Source organism: Populus nigra, chromosome 3, assembly GCF_951802175.1.
Source record: "Populus nigra chromosome 3, ddPopNigr1.1, whole genome shotgun sequence".
Lineage (NCBI taxonomy): Eukaryota > Viridiplantae > Streptophyta > Magnoliopsida > Malpighiales > Salicaceae > Populus > Populus nigra.
This window is the reverse complement of record NC_084854.1, coordinates 4,209,620-4,225,563: the sequence shown is the minus strand read 5'-3', so window position 1 is coordinate 4,225,563 and position 15,944 is coordinate 4,209,620. Positions and strand designations below refer to the sequence as shown.

Here is a 15,944-nt window from a genome sequence, read left to right as displayed (position 1 = left end):
TATTTAACACCATGTAATATCTTGGATGCTCCCATGCACCCAATATCGTGGTCAACTATGGCATTGAAATTGCTCTTGTCATCATATAAGCTCGATGAATCTATCTGTTTCTATTTATTTATTGAAAATATTCCAATTTAAGCTACCATGGGTGCAAGAATTGAGTGTTAATTATAAAAAAAATAGATGGAAAAATCACGAGAGGAGGGCATCTAAGTTTTGGAAGGTTAGTGGGTCCTCCTCCTGGGTGTTGCCATCCGCTTACTCATCAATCACAACATATGGCAGACACCATATTTACCACCATCAATGGTTCAACTTCAAGAACCCTCCCTGATTTATGATGGTAGGGACCGCAGGTCACCCCACCGTTCACCATCAAGCAGGCTGCCGAACCACGTGGACGCAACTCATTGGCCGGACGCTTGCAGTTTCAAAAGTGAAGATGGGCACACTTCCCTCCATTTTATTTCCCGAAGACCACAATCTCCACGCCGGAAGGAAAGTTAAAGCGCCACCACGTGTCAAAATGGGAACGTCATGATGACGGGAAAGTGTAATTACATTCCGATGATTATGTCATGAGATGGGCTCCACCATAATTGCAGCAGCTCTTCTCCACGTCATCTGACTTTTTCTTTTTCTTTTTCTTTTTCTTTTCCTTTTAAATCAAGGTAAATGCTATGGCCACAGCCTTTCTGTTTCTGTACCGAAGTTCTCTCTTTCATCTCGTTTTACCGCACACTTACTGTTCCCAGCCAAGACTTCCACCATTGCCGCCGGTCAGAAGAAGAAGATAGGAGTGTTTGTCAGACTGAGTTTGTATGTATTTGTTTTTAAAATTATTTTTTATTTTTTAAAAATTATTTTTAATATTAACACATAAAAATAATCTTAAAAAACTAAAATAATATTAATTTAAATTAAAAAACTGGCAAATCTCTCTCCAGCATCTTCTTTCTCAATCAAATCTGTTTAAGCAACATCTCCTTTAAATGAATGGCAATACAGGTTATAAGAGTTACCATTTTGCTACTTAAGCAAGCTTTATTAAAATCTAAGAAGTTACTTTGATATTTTTAAAAAATAAATTGTTTATTTCTTTTATTTTTTATGTTTAAAATTTGAGATATACTTTTAAAGCATAAGAAATGACGTGAAGATATACTTTTTAATCACTAGAAGAATAAATTAGGATATATTTGTTTTTGAGGTTCAATTATGTTTTTTTTTAAATAATTTTTTTTACTTTTAAATAAAAATATATTATTTTAATATATTTTAAAGTAAAAAAATAATTTAAAAAACAACAACAACTTATTTAGTATTGGGTTCCAAACAAGAGTTGAGAAAAAAAATTACTTAAAATTAATTTTTTTATATTTATAAATATAATAATATTAAAAATAATTTTTTAATAGCAAAAAAATATTATTTTAATATATTTAAAAATAAAAATTAATTTATAAAATAACTGAACCTTCACCGGAGATAACACGCTCCTGGCTAGAACCTACACGGGAAGCGGCTAGGAAATATTTTTATTGTAAAACAAAGAGAAGAAGATGCTTTTATTAAGGCGGGTGGCTTTAGGTAACGTAACGGCTCAATCTTACGGTTCCACGTTAAAGTCAAAGTGACGTAAGGGTCATTTACTTGAGTATCATCACCACACCCATCCCCATGTGAGTGAGTGGCCACCTCTCCAGCAGTTATCCAGTGTTTCCGAATTACCGTATTGCTTACAATCACTTCCATTTATGTGCACATTTACAGCCTTCACGCGCTGCCTGGCCTCGTGAAATCCAATCCCCCCAAAATTCTACCCCTCTTGATCTGTCTATTTCCTGTCTCATGTTTAAATGCGTATTATTTGTTTTTTAAGATAATTATTAAATATTAAATTGAAAAGAAAAATCTCGCATGCTGTTACCTCTCTCGTTGACATAAAATCATAAAACGTGAGAAATGCTAGCCACAATTGTGAGGGTGCAATTGATACAATTATATGCAGAATAGGGGTGAACAAAAAACTGAAAAATTAAAAAAATTGAGAAAATTAAAAAAAAGTTAAAAAAATTAAATTGTGAAAAAAAATCGATTAAAATTTTAAAAAAATATGCCGGTTCGGTTTTATAAGTCTAAAACCGAACCAAAATAAACCCAAATAAAAAAAACTCAAACTAAACTAATTTGAATCAGTTTTTATTATAAAAACTTGAACCGAACCAAAACCTGTAAGCTTGAAATGGTTTCAGTTTTTTAGGATAATTTTTTTTTAATTTAGTTATATTTTTTTAATAAAAGCCGAATAGAAAATTATCTCATGATGAAACAGACGTGAATGGCTGGGATTTTTACACGGTGTTTGATGCAAGTGACTGCCTCGCTGGGTAGGATATTATAAAATAACTCTTTCATTTTGGTACGCGACAAAAATAAGTTGCCATTAAATTAATTTAAACTACGGAAGTTACTGTAAGTCTAGGGGTGGAATAATGTGCTGAATACAGGGACACAGTAACTCTCCTATAGTTTTCTTTTCGGGACATGGAATAGTGTTTTGAGTATAGAGGAACAGTAATTTCCTTAGCTGTTTACTTTTACAGTTTTACTATTCAGTAGAGCAGTCTCACGATGAAGTTGTACTTTAACCATAGAAACTTCAATTGTTATTTTTAAATTGCATGGGGTAGAATAATTTATTTACTTTACTTCACAGTAAAATAAATTGCCTATCCCTGAGATAAGAGGAATAAAATTCACAATCAAAGGCTTTATAGTCTTTTCAAATTTTTTTATATCAATATAATTATTTAATTACCCTTTAAATAAAAATCTACCTTGCTTATCTTTATCATTATAGCTTTTTAGTTGATATCAAGTTGATCCGTGAATATTTTTATATTTCACAGCATATTAAGTACTATTAAAAAAATCACGTTGATAATCTTAAAATATATTCAGTTTTTATGTCTGTCACTTTAAAATTTTAAAGAAGTTCTTTAATTTGTTATTTCTGATTATTATTTATTTTATTTAGAATAACTTATAAAATTGAGATTCTTTTTAATTTCATCCCCTTTAATTTTTTATCTTTTAAATATGATGCTTATTCTTTTAATTTTTATTTGTTTTATTTGAGATATTTTTTAAATTTTATTTTTTTAACAATTTCATCCTCCTTTATTATTTTATATCAAATTTGTTCTTCGTTCTTTTTATTATAATTTTTCACTTTGATAATTTTTTAAAATTGATTTTTTTCTCGACTTCGTCCTTCAACATTAAATCAATTGTGAATTGAACTTTTTTATTGAGATCAGATCTAAGATTTCTTAGATTGTAAATTTTAGAAATTAACCCAAATTTAAGAATCTCATTCGAGTTTACTTGTTTTTTTTTAAAAAAAATTTATATTTTTTAAGTCTCATCATTCCATACTTATCTGTAGGGGTGTTCACGGTTCAATTCGGTTCGGTTTAGACTAAAAAAACCAATCAAAGCAAATTACAATAATTTTGTAAAATATTAACCGGACCGGACCCAAAACCGGTTCAAACCGAACCTGTCCAGTTCTGTTAAATCCGCTTTTTTTTGGCAAAAAATCAGGAAACCTAATCCCATCATATATGAGTTTTTTTTTGGATTTTTTGAAATTGACTTATATTAAATTGAGCTTTAAAATTTATAGGTTTGAATTCATAGCTTGTTGCATGTGTCATGTCACTGGTTTAATCAATTTTTATTTTGGTTTGAATTTTTCAATTAATTTCTTTTTAGTTTTATCAGTTTTCTCGATTAATAAATTATTTTAAACACCTACTTCTTCTTTGATCGGAAATCAAGCTACAAATAAAGGAAAAAAACATGAGCAAATGTAAGTAGCAGAAGTAGCAGCAAGAGAGAGAGAGAGAAGGAAGCTGCCTTGGGCAGCAGCTGTTGCTGCAGTGTGAGAGAGATCTGAGGCAATTCACTTGACAGTAGAGTAGAGTTGAGGGCGTTCCTCCTCCTCTACTCTACTATTGTAGATCTGTGTTTTTCTCTCTAAATAATAATATTGGCTGCTCCCTGAATACATGTAAGTTGTCGAACCGTACGTGTTAAATGTTAAATATATTACGTTATGTTTCTGGACAAAGATTGAATATTTATTATGAGTTCTATCATTTTTTAGGTAATTTTATCTCATCCTTCTTGTTTTTTTAGTGTAGTTGTAATTGTTTTTTAAAATATTTTTTATTTAAAAATATATTAAAAATGTAAATAGTAGTTTTTATAGTTAGGATCCGAATCTTTATACGTAAAATAAATTATTTTAATTTTTTTAAAAAATAAAAACTAAAATCTAAAATCTCAAACAATTTTTTTTTTAATCAAGAAAAAAAAAGAAGGTACTTTAGTGTACAGTGATGAACACGCACAGTTACAATATAACTTGTAAGGAAGCAATCGTACATCTAAGAGAGCAGTGTGGGCGCGTGGGCTTGGAAAAGTAAGAAAAACTCGCGCAAGCATTGATCCCGAAAGAAAGAAAGCAAAAGACTTTGTAATTTGCAGTTGCAAACACAGTACTAAGTGATGCAAGCAACCACACCTCCTCCCCTCCTCTTTCCTTCCCTTTCATTTATAAATATAAACACTCCTCCCTCTATAAGCTCCCACTTGCTCCCCCCGTTGACATCAACTCGCACCTACTACTCTCTTCCTTCCTCCACAACACCAACACTTAATTTCTCTCTCAATTCCCGTCCTGGCGATGCAACGACTACGTCGACGTTGCTCCAACGACGTCGTTCGTCTCGACCTCACTACCCCACCAAACTCCTCCTCTTTATCCATCGACGGTGCAGAATCCACTGAGACAAGAATCCAACGACTTATATCAGAGCACCCTGTTATCATTTTCTCTCGATCTTCTTGTTGCATGTGTCATGTCATGAAGAAACTCCTTGCCACTATTGGTGTTCACCCCACTGTCATCGAATTAGACGACCACGAGATCTCCGCCCTCCCTCCCGCCGCTGAAGACGGTTCCTCCTCCCCCTCCTCTCTTGCCCCAGCTGTCTTCATCGGCGGCACCTGTGTTGGTGGTCTCGAGTCTCTTGTTGCTCTTCACCTTAGTGGACATCTTGTGCCTAAGCTTGTTGAAGTTGGTGTCCTGGCTTTCTCTCCTGGGTATGATAATAATAATAATCCTATCATATCCTCGTAATAACAACAACAGCAACAATATATTATTATTATTATTATTAAAAAAGGAGTAATGAAATTATGATTTTAGATTTGGGTTTTTAATCTACTGTTATTAATGTAAGTGAACATAAATGATTACTAGCGAGAAATGATCAATTTCTCTGTTTATTTAAGGGTCTCCGCTACAATATAGCAGTAGTAGCAGTAGTACCAGAAGAAATCAAGAAAGTCTGCTTTCAGTTTAAGATTATGTTTTTGTCTTAAATTGGATTTAGATTAAGTAAGTACTTTGTCTGATAAAATATTGTTGGGTTGTCGATCAAGTCAGTTCTAGTGAGAACAAGTAGTGTGTAATATTTGATTTATGAAAGGAGTACTTGCAGGTTTTCAAGATTTCATTGGCATTGTCCTTCCTTCCTTCTTTCTTTCCTTCATGCTTTCTTTCTTTCTCCATGAGTTGATTTAATACTAGCTAAAGAACAATCAATCATGCATACAATGCGTGGGACCCATTTCCAATAATTGAAAAATCAGAGCCGTTCAATTTTCTTCGTTTTGGTTTGGTTACTGTGATCATCTTTGGGGGGGTTAAGGAGAGATGGGTTTGGGAGTACTACTTGGTGAAAATGACATGAGAGTGGAGACTAGAGGGAGTGGGTTTCTGTCAGATATTCTGACAAAATTCTTTCAATTATTAAATATTGCTTCCAAAATCATGCAAGCCCTAGTAATTAATTCTTCTGATTTATAATTTGCGGCCTGGACCAACTCAATTTGAGACACGAATAACAGGTAGGAACAACTCATCTTCACTTCAAAATGTTACGAAAACCACGAATGGAAAAAAGATTCCAGGTTGTGAAAAGAGAGAGCACTAATGGTGGAAACTATTGCTTCTTCTGATCTTTCCCCTTTTCCCACCCTTTCTTACCTGGAAATCGAAAGAGAATAATGGGGAAAAGTGGTGCTTAGTCATGGCTTAGCTAGGCTACCATGTCCAAAAAGTCTAGTAGAACTTACCTCCTAGATTCAAATACATGCCTTACAGTTCATCACATTACTCATATATTAATTTGGGCCAACAAGTTGTTGTATTTGTATGGATGATCCCCATGTAGATTTATTGCCTTCATTTGCAGTAGAAAACAAAACGAGGGTATAATTTTAATCTGTTAACATCTACTAGTATATAGATTAATGAGGTTTTTTCTGGTGTTAATTTGAGATGACTTGATCATGGGTGATCTGTTCTTGAAGAGCTAAAAACTTAGCTGTGACTGAACTGGACAAAAGACAAAACACGATATACATAGATCAAACTAATTAATTTGTTTAGATGGTAGGTATATAGTATATTTTCGTGAATCTGACAAAGAAGGTTCCCCTAAAAATTAAAGATTTAAAACCAAATTAAGGGGTGATGCCAAATTTGTCACCACTCCACGAGACAGCCTGCAAGGGGGCGGTGTCACCACCCATGACATCGATAAATCTTCAACCACCTGACAACCTGATATTACTCGCCATCGATCCTGCTCTTCTCCACACGCCCATCCTCGCCCCCATCACACACACGGATGCACAAGATTCTTAGCATTAATCTTCCCACTTGGAAGCTTAATTAACTAATATATGTGCAGGTGCATGTACTTGTGAGAAATCAATTGCTAACATCACTCATCTTGGCCCATGATCACCATGGCCATCATGCGTCTAGCACCTTGTAAAGATCCTCCCGAATCCATGTGCTTGCCCTTGATCGTGTCTATAATTAAACTAGATGGGCTATAAAAACGTTCTTGTTGCTAAAAGATTTCATTTTTCTTAGTGTTCGAGCTGAGAGACCATAATTTACCCATGTTAACTACTTGAGAAAGATAACTACTGACAAAGACAGGGAAATTAATGAAAGGCAACCCTAGAGATATCTTCCCTTACCTTACTTGAATAGACTGTGCCCTTCACTTAGCTAGGCTGATTATAAATTTGTTGGCCAATTCCAGGTCGAGGTTAATTAAAAAACATGAGAAAAGGAATATATAAGGTACTTCATAGATCTTTTCCCATTTAGGAAAAGAAGACGGGCTGTAGAGGGTGATAAATTATAGTAAGAAAAGGCTTAACCCTAACATAAGGCAATTGGGACCCATTTCCTCTGGGCTTGGAAAAGACAGCTACAGCCTACAGGCTAGGTGATGATGACAATAACAACATCAACGAACCACAGCCACAATTACCACCACCCACCATTAGAGTGCTTTCTTCACTTTAATTTTGTTTTTCACCTTCTTTAATAATGAATCACACTTGGCAAACATGCAATGGTGTTGATATAGCAAGTGACGGACCCAACCCTAGAATCTTTATTCTTTACACTCCAACGTAAGAAAATCAACTTGTGATTCTGTATATTTGAAAAATACTAATAGCAATATCACCAATTTAATACTCCATAAAAGGTAGGTAATTTAATTTGTAGGAGGAGAAGTGGTATTTGATCTTTATATATATATATATATATATGATGTGAGGACATGGGAATTAAGCAATCCAAGTACTATCCCCACTGAAAGTTCCTTGATGGTAGGGTTTTTAGGTGGCACTTTGTCTAAAATTAATCAGTCTAAAGCTACAAAAGCATCTTCCCCTTTATTTTATATATTTTTTTTTATTTTGAATGGTGAAGTCATGGTTGCTTAATAACTCTAGCCTTCTTTATGAGATTCCCACTTTACTTCCATAAATTTTATTCACCCATTTATTATACTATTCACTATAGTTTAAATTATTGTTATTAGAACCAGCCATCGTGAGTGGTTGAATCAACTCGTTAATAGACAAGTTAATCCGTATTTATTTGAAGATTATATCTGCTTAAATAAAAATATTTCTTACTTAAAATAAATAAATTATCAAATTTACCCGTCAAACCAAATTAAACCCGAGCCAAAACACCAACTGTGATGTCCACTGTATCGTATTTATTATTAGCCCTAAATAGTCTATCTCCAGCCTGGTAAACACCTTCCCTAGATATTCCTCGTATAGTTTACTTACAAATCACCAACTGCCATGTAATTGCACAATTCAGTCATTCTTGCATCACTTCCCAGAGAGAAGAAAAAAAAAGGAAAAAAAACACTCCCATGTCCCATCTCTAAGCAGCTAACAAAAGAGCTTGTGATGTGATGGACATAAATGGCACTGAGACATTTCAGGACAGCATATTCTGATTATAGTTTCTCTTTTTTCCCCTGTCTAATAGAGCCCACAACCTCACTATTATACAGTATTTATTATTTTATTAACTTAGTTGTTCGTGTTTTTCTTTTGGGGTCTTATCGTTCTTGATGCTTGATGATGCAATGGAAGAAAAAAATTATGACATTGTTGTTTATTTTTTCTGGTCAATTAAACTGAAACCAAGCATAGAGGATTCCAAACACATAGTCGGCAGCACACAGAATGGGAAAGAGAATTGAGGCCATAGAAGCCCAAGATTCGATTCCTATGATTGATCGAGAACCAATATTTGCTTGCTAAGAGGAGGATCTTTGAATTTGTTCCAACTGTAGCTCTTATAACATAGAATTTGACTTCTGCTGATGACTAATCATTCCAAACAAGAATGTTATGAAGACCATATATATATGTATGTATGTATGTATTTGGGAATCTGCAGCCACTGATAGAGACCGAGGAAATTGAAGAAGAACCAAGCCCCATTTGTTGACAGGGAGAGCTTCTCAGCTTACTACTTGCTGCCTTCCCTTGTCACTCCAGTTTCCAACAATCTTCACCTCACATTTTTACATATGGCCATTTTCAAGGTGTCACCTCACCAGTTAATTTTTTTTTTTTTAATGTGGGTGTCCGACTCAACTTGTGCCTACTTCGACTAATCTCACAGGCCCAGAAGTTAACGACCATATAAGTCTCTAGTGGCCATAGCAACCACAGAACTCGAACCTGAGACCACAAAAGAAGCAAATCTCTTAGTTCCAATCTCACTATTAGGCCACCACTGCTGGTGATAGCCATGGCCCAAGCATCCAACCTTCTTTGAAATTTATCCATGGACATATTGGTTCATGTATGATTTATTATGGTTATTAAATTTAGATTGGTTTAGTGGATTGATTTGGAATCTAGTGGTTAGTCAAAGTAAATTATCAGGATGAGTAAAAAATCAGCAAAACTTATCAGGCTGATTTATGACCCGAGCGATCCGGCAAAACCCGGTTGAAACCTATTTTTTTTTCAAATGTGTTTTTTCTCATAGTCAAAGACCTTTATATATATATATATATATATATATAGTTGGTTATTAACTATTTTCAAAGTTCATTATATAAATACTATAAGAATATTTTATTTTTTCAATGTAAGATTTGAAATCTTTTAGTATATATACTCTATGTTTGCAAGAAAAAAATTATGTTTTTTTCAATGTGGAATAAAAAATCCTTTTGATTTAAATACATTAACTTAAAAGAATAACATACTAACATATCATCATTTCAATGTGGGATAAAAAAAACCTTTTGAAATAATCTCTTAAATTTTATTATTTATAACATGTATAACTTATATTCACACGAATTGTTTCTTAATTTTTTTCATATGAAATATTAAAAATTTATTTTTTTTAAATTTTTCCAAGTTGATTCGAATTGATCCGAATCAACCCGTGTAACCCGAGTCTCAATTTCTTAGCTGGATCAATTTTTAAATCGGGTCTGATAAGTATGTAATCTACACTTAGTAAGATTAGTTAGGGATCCACTTTTCAATTTTCATTTTCCCATTTAAAAATCATGTTTTAAATTAGAAACAACTTTGTTTTGTCTTTAAAAACGTAAAAACTTAACAATCAACTGTCAAGAATATTCAAAATCAAACAAGTGATTTTATGAAATCATAACAGTGGTAGTAGATTTTTCTTTCAGTAAAAATATTTAAAAAAACAAACTTTTTTTTAATTTCTGATTCTGTAATTGGAAAACATAAATAGAAACCTCTTCGGTTGTTTTTGTTTTAAAAAATCAATTAGTTAGCCGTCAGTAATTATAACGTAACATATACTAAAACACCCAGGACAATTATTGTATCAATTTTTTTTTTACTCAATGTTTTTTAGTTGCATCTTTCTAGGTCTAAATTGATGAACTATTTGTAAAATTTTATTAAGGATTGGAAGATTTCAATGATAGGGGACCAAATTTAACAACACGGAGAAATATAATGGCCACTATAATATTCAGAGGAAAAAATCATTTCAGTCCCCAAGATTATTTTCTTAATTTTTTATCTTGTTAAAGTTATTTTTATGTACTTTTCTAGCTAATTGCATGGAATGATTCTTGAAATTATAGTAAAAGTATCAAATTAAAGGTTTAAGAACCAAGTAAAAGGAGGATACAATTGATGGCTACCCACATGTGCTACACCAAAATTTATTTTGGTCCTAAAGTACTTTAAAAAAAAAATAATTTTGGTTTCTGGATGAGAGATGAAAAAAATGACATTAGAAAAAGAAAATATTTGATTGTTATGATTTTCAATAATCAAAATTGGTGTCAATATGTTCCATTCAACTAGTAGCTAGGGTGATATGGAGTTGGTTTTGAACCTTAGTCATGCATATAAAAATAAATCAAGGTTGAAAGAGAAAACTTTCTCAGTTTGATTTTGTGTTTTTAAACCATTTTAAAAGTTATTTATCATGATAAAATAGATTTTTAAAACTTTCTTAGTTAGAGATATATATGAGGGGTTTGGGGGCCAAAATATATGAAAATGAATTTTTCACTCCAAATTCCTAAGCTTTGATTTTTCAATCACTAAAATGGTGGCCTTTCAAAAAATAAAAGTGTGTTTAAGATAAACAATGAGGCAGGAGTGATAAAAAAAGCATGCTATATTCGAGTGGTGAGGAAGATAGGTATAAAACTTCTTTGGCAAAGATTGCATGGGTTTGAGTTTTGATGATGTTTTTTTAGTTAATTTCTTTTTTGTTTTTGAAAAAAAATTATTTTTACACATCCAATTTCTTAAATACTTCACATGTACCCTTGTCTCTTTTTAATTTTTTAATATTAGGTCAAGAATTCAAATGTTTCCATATAATTTCAAATTCATGAAATGATAACATGGCCAAAGTTTTAAGTTCTCTATTTTTAAATTTATTAGATTTCAGAACACCAATAAATCAATTTATTTATTTTAATATTAAGGATTATGAACTTACACGTGAGATGTATTCTAAATATAAAAAAAAACAAATGCAAAAATATATTTAGACTCTAGAATGACTAAACTTAACTCATAAAATTATGGTTCATTCTACTAAGGTGGATCAATTTTTAACCATTAGATAGACCAACTGTTAGAAGAACTATAATAGTACCTTAGTAATCAGACAAATAATAATACAACTTATCTTACATAGGGTATGCTAGAAACGATATTATCTTTTTTATACATAACTAGTTCCTTTTATCTAAACTCTGAACATCAATTAGAATTTTTAATGACTAAAATATTATTTTATTGATAAATAACAAGAATTCTTTATTTTTTTTTTAATCCAGGGAACAACCATTATGATGTTGTTCACATGCAACACTGTCTTTGAATCCATTGTCTATGAATCCACCTGTCTGAGTTCATTTCTTTTTGTCTTTTGTGTTTTTCCCTTTGGAATACAAAAAAATAATAATCAGAATCTAATGAGAAATTTTGTCTTCTTTAATTTTTATCTTCCAATAGCATTCTTTCACTAATAAGTTTTTATTTTTGTTTAAAACAGAGCCCCGAGGCCCAAAACATGACACCCAGGCCCATGAGATCCCTAATCAACAGGTCAACAAGAAAGCTCGGGAAAATCGCGGGACTTTGGATTCAAGTCCCACTTGCTTTGCTGCCCGCCCTTCTCCAAGATGATAACTCTGCAACCACTTTACTTGACGATTAAAAAAACAGGTGATTGATCACCAAGAATCAACTAGGTATACAAAATCTGTATCAATCACATTCAACCTTTTTATTTGTTAACAAAAAATAAAGGGTGAATTGCCAGAACCTCAAGAGGAGTAAAGTGGCATCTAGTGCTTGCTATCGTTTAGCTGTATGGAACTCATTTGCATTTCACAATATTTTCCTTCTATAAACCGTATCACCTCATTTTACTCCAATCCTTTGGTTGAGATGAAAAACTAACCAAAACTACTCCCTGCTACAAGCCACCCCATTTCATGAACTTCTTGACCTCATCATACAAAACCAATATGGCAGCAGCACCAGTACTCCTAAACACATTTGAAACTGCCCCACGATAGAAAGAAGCCACCCCCTCTGCCCTATAAATTTTCCTCCAGCAATCAAGTGTGCTATTATACATTGGTTGTTCCAAACCAGATTGCATCATCATCCGCCTTCGAACTGTATCCATTGGATATGACACCAACCCAGCAGATGTCGTGACTATCTGAGCCACCACCCAACGCTTCCACAATGGCAATTCAGGTTTAGCTGCTTCTCCGGACAAAATCTCCTTCATTGTATCAAACCCACCAAAATATAGACTCCTGTGAACAACAATTCCTTGCAGAGAGGCAGGAAGCCCTCTGTACACTCCTCGAACCCCATCTTTATTGTATACAGTAGTCAGGAAATGAAAAATACCTCGAAATTGACGAGCATCAGTTCTTCCAATGTCAGCAGCTAGGCGGGTGTGTGCTATATCAAGCGGGTAGATTAAAATCAGTGTCGTACAGCCAGCTGCAGCACCCGCAGCGAAGTTGGCAGGTGCACTAGACAAAAAAGGACCATTTGGATGGTTTCCATTATGCAAGATGTTTTTATAAAGATCCTGCAAAAGAAATTAACAACCATGAGGTCATGGTAACATAACACGAAATGGAGATGATCCTAATTCACTTGAAACTTTGATATCAATAATCAAAGCAAAAGATCACTTCCTTTTATGCAGCCAAATAAGTTAGAATCCCTATTATTATCTTCTATTGCATTATTAAATTTTCTCATGCCATGGATAATGACATTGTATATCTCAAAAAAGACCAGCTACCAAAATAATATTTCAAGGAAAAAGTCATTTTCCATATCTTAGAAGTTCTGAGTAGAACTCAGCCAGCTAAAATATACCAATCCTATTTATAACATCTTGCAATCAACAAAAAATTAGTGAGTGGTATGCAGTTTAGCTATCTACATGTCCTAAGAAAAAGCTTAGGCAAACTTAGTGTCACCATGAGGTTGCAAGAGCATGACCAAGCCTTTAAAAATTTACATTTGTGGAAAAGAAAAGGTCAAAAGCCAACCTAAAAACATCAATAAGAGGTTTTATTCAGCCTTCAATGCATTCAATACACCTGTTAATATATAAAGTTTGTTTGTCCTTAATTAAACTCTTTTCGCTCTCCTTTTGTGCAACATAGTGGTTCTTGGATCTTCGTTTCTACCGTCTTGCACAAACCAGTGCACCTGTAATTAAATCCCATGCCACCTTATCTCCCTAAACAGTGTTTCTTTCATTCCTTGCAAAAGCTCACTCCAGGATCTTCTCACAATTTATAAATCCAAAGTTAATTCACCAAAATTTCAAAATTTATCCAACTATTTCAGATGACATGATGAATCTATTAAGTCAATGCATAGCCAGGAACTCTCTGGTTGGGGAAGCATTTTCCATATCTTAAAAGTTCTGAGTAGATCTCAGCCAGCTAAGACAGACCAGTCCTATTTGTAACATCTTGCAATCAACAAAAAAACAGTGTGTGGTATGCAGTTAAGCTGTCTGAATGTCCTAAGAAAAAGCTTAGGCAAACTTAGCGTTACCGTAAGATTGCAAGAACATGACCAAGCCTTTACAAATTTACATTTGTGGAAAAGAAAAGGTCAAAAGCCAACCAAAAAATATCAGTAAGAGATTTTATTCAGCCTTCAATGCATTCAATACACCTGTTGATATCTAAAGTTTATTTGTAATTAAACTCCTTTTGCTCTCCTTTTTTGCAACATAGTAGTTCTTGGATCTTCATTTCTACCGTCTTGCACAAACCAGTGCACCTGTAATTAAAGCTCATGCCACCTTATCTCTCCAAACAGTGTTTCTTTCATTCCTTGCAAAAGCTCACTCCAGGATCTTCTCACAATTTATACATTTAATTCACCAAAATCTCAAAATCTATCCAATTATTTTAGATGACATAATGAATCTATGAAGTCAATGTATAGCCAGGAACTCTCTAGTTGGGGAACATTTTGATTTCCAATTCCCAATTGACAACTTATGCATGAATTTCGTTCTCCTTTTATTTTTAAAATTAGCAAGACCCTTCTTCTAGAAAATTGCTTAAAATTTCTCCAAATTCAACTGTACCAAAATCCTGTTATCATCATTTTCCCTAAAATCTAAATTCCTCATTCCACTACTGGCAGCAATCAGTTCCAAAGATCCTTTCCCATCAAATCATTCCGATACGAAGTGAAATCAATCATTGCAATATTCATGCACTCATATATCAAACATTTCACACACACACACACACACATCAAGAACCATCATCAAATACCAAAAACACCCAAAATACTACAAAAACAAACCACCCAATATTCCCACGGACACATTTCATCAAACACCTTACCCACAAACCAAAAACCAAAAAGAACCCAACTTTACTCACCTTGAGAGAGAAATTAAGTGCAACAGAAGGGTAATGTCTAATCACACTACTGCCATTGCCTCTCCAAAGCGAAAGAATCCCTTCTTCTTTAACTGTACGAACAATACAATCAACCATTCCTTTGAATTTCCTGCGTCCACTCCCTACAATTGCCAAATTGCTTTCTTGAGTTTGTAACAGCACCTTTGCCCTCTCAATTGGCGCCACTGTTGTATGCATTACCCCTCCCAGAAATGCACCTGCCAATAGATCTTTGTGAAAGTCTGTCAGCCATTTGTACGGCCCTGATGATATTGGTGGCTTTGACCGACCTCCCTTTTCTCCTGGATCATCATCGTCTCTACTCATTGTTAAAAACCAGAATCAGAATGAGTTTTTCTCTAAAAAGATCGAATCTTTTTGGGTTTCAAGAGAGCCCCTTTCGTTGTTTATCTTTATAGTATCTCTAGAAAAGTAGAAATAGTGGGTTTTGTTCGTGTCTATTTTTTCTTGTTGGGTTGGTGCGAGAGATTCCAAAGGAAGAATCTTTTTCTTTCAATCTCCCTCTCTGTAGTTTGAGGGAAATAAAGGAAAGTCAGACCAGGCAATTCCTTTCCCGATGAGTAGTTGATCAGGACTTGTCAGCTTACATACTCTCCTTTTCCTTTGTATAGTCCTTCTCCTTCTATCTAGGAAATCTCCAAGGTCCTTTTTTTTGGGTTTTGATAAGTCAATACATTTTTTCAACAATTTATTTATCTAAATTATAAATAAAAACCCTCTAAATAAATAAGTTTCTTCACACTTTTCAATGTAATTTCTAATAGTGATTTATACCTACAAAATCTTGCGCTTGCGTAATTTTAAGGTAATGAAATATCTCCGGCTAGGCTCAATTATGGGGTGATTATATTCATCATTAAATAAAATCACTATATATATATATATATATATATATATATATATATATATATATTTCCTTGATAACATTTTATAACTTTATAATTGATGAATTTGATGTATCACTCTCATGCTCACCTAAACATTTTCAAAAATTTT

At 33.4% G+C, this 15,944-nt stretch overlaps 2 protein-coding genes across 2 annotated transcripts; one reads left to right on the top strand and one right to left on the bottom strand.

Moving 5' to 3' along the window:
* Positions 1 to 4,645: 4,645 nt before the first annotated feature.
* On the top strand, positions 4,646 to 5,594 carry LOC133688684 (glutaredoxin-C6-like). The gene has a single exon (XM_062108259.1). The coding sequence runs from the start codon at positions 4,760 to 4,762 to the stop codon at positions 5,213 to 5,215; it is 456 nt and encodes a 151-aa protein (XP_061964243.1). The 5' UTR covers positions 4,646 to 4,759; the 3' UTR covers positions 5,216 to 5,594.
* Positions 5,595 to 12,168: 6,574 nt separating this feature from the next.
* On the bottom strand, positions 12,169 to 15,612 carry LOC133688771 (probable ADP,ATP carrier protein At5g56450). The gene is made up of 2 exons (XM_062108383.1): positions 14,907 to 15,612; positions 12,169 to 13,069 (listed from the first exon to the last, which is right to left on the bottom strand). The coding sequence occupies exons 1-2, from the start codon at positions 15,252 to 15,254 to the stop codon at positions 12,434 to 12,436; spliced, it is 984 nt and encodes a 327-aa protein (XP_061964367.1). The 5' UTR covers positions 15,255 to 15,612; the 3' UTR covers positions 12,169 to 12,433.
* Positions 15,613 to 15,944: the final 332 nt, after the last annotated feature.

Bases quoted from the DNA above. Each gene is read 5' to 3' on its own strand.
- LOC133688684 (XM_062108259.1), top strand. From the start codon at position 4,760: ATGCAACGACTACGTCGACGTTGCTCCAACGACGTCGTTCGTCTCGAC.
- LOC133688771 (XM_062108383.1), bottom strand. From the start codon at position 15,254: ATGAGTAGAGACGATGATGATCCAGGAGAAAAGGGAGGTCGGTCAAAG. The intron at 13,070-14,906 runs GTGAGTAAAGTT...TTTCTTTTGCAG, and splicing joins CACTTAATTTCTCTCTCAAG to GATCTTTATAAAAACATCTT.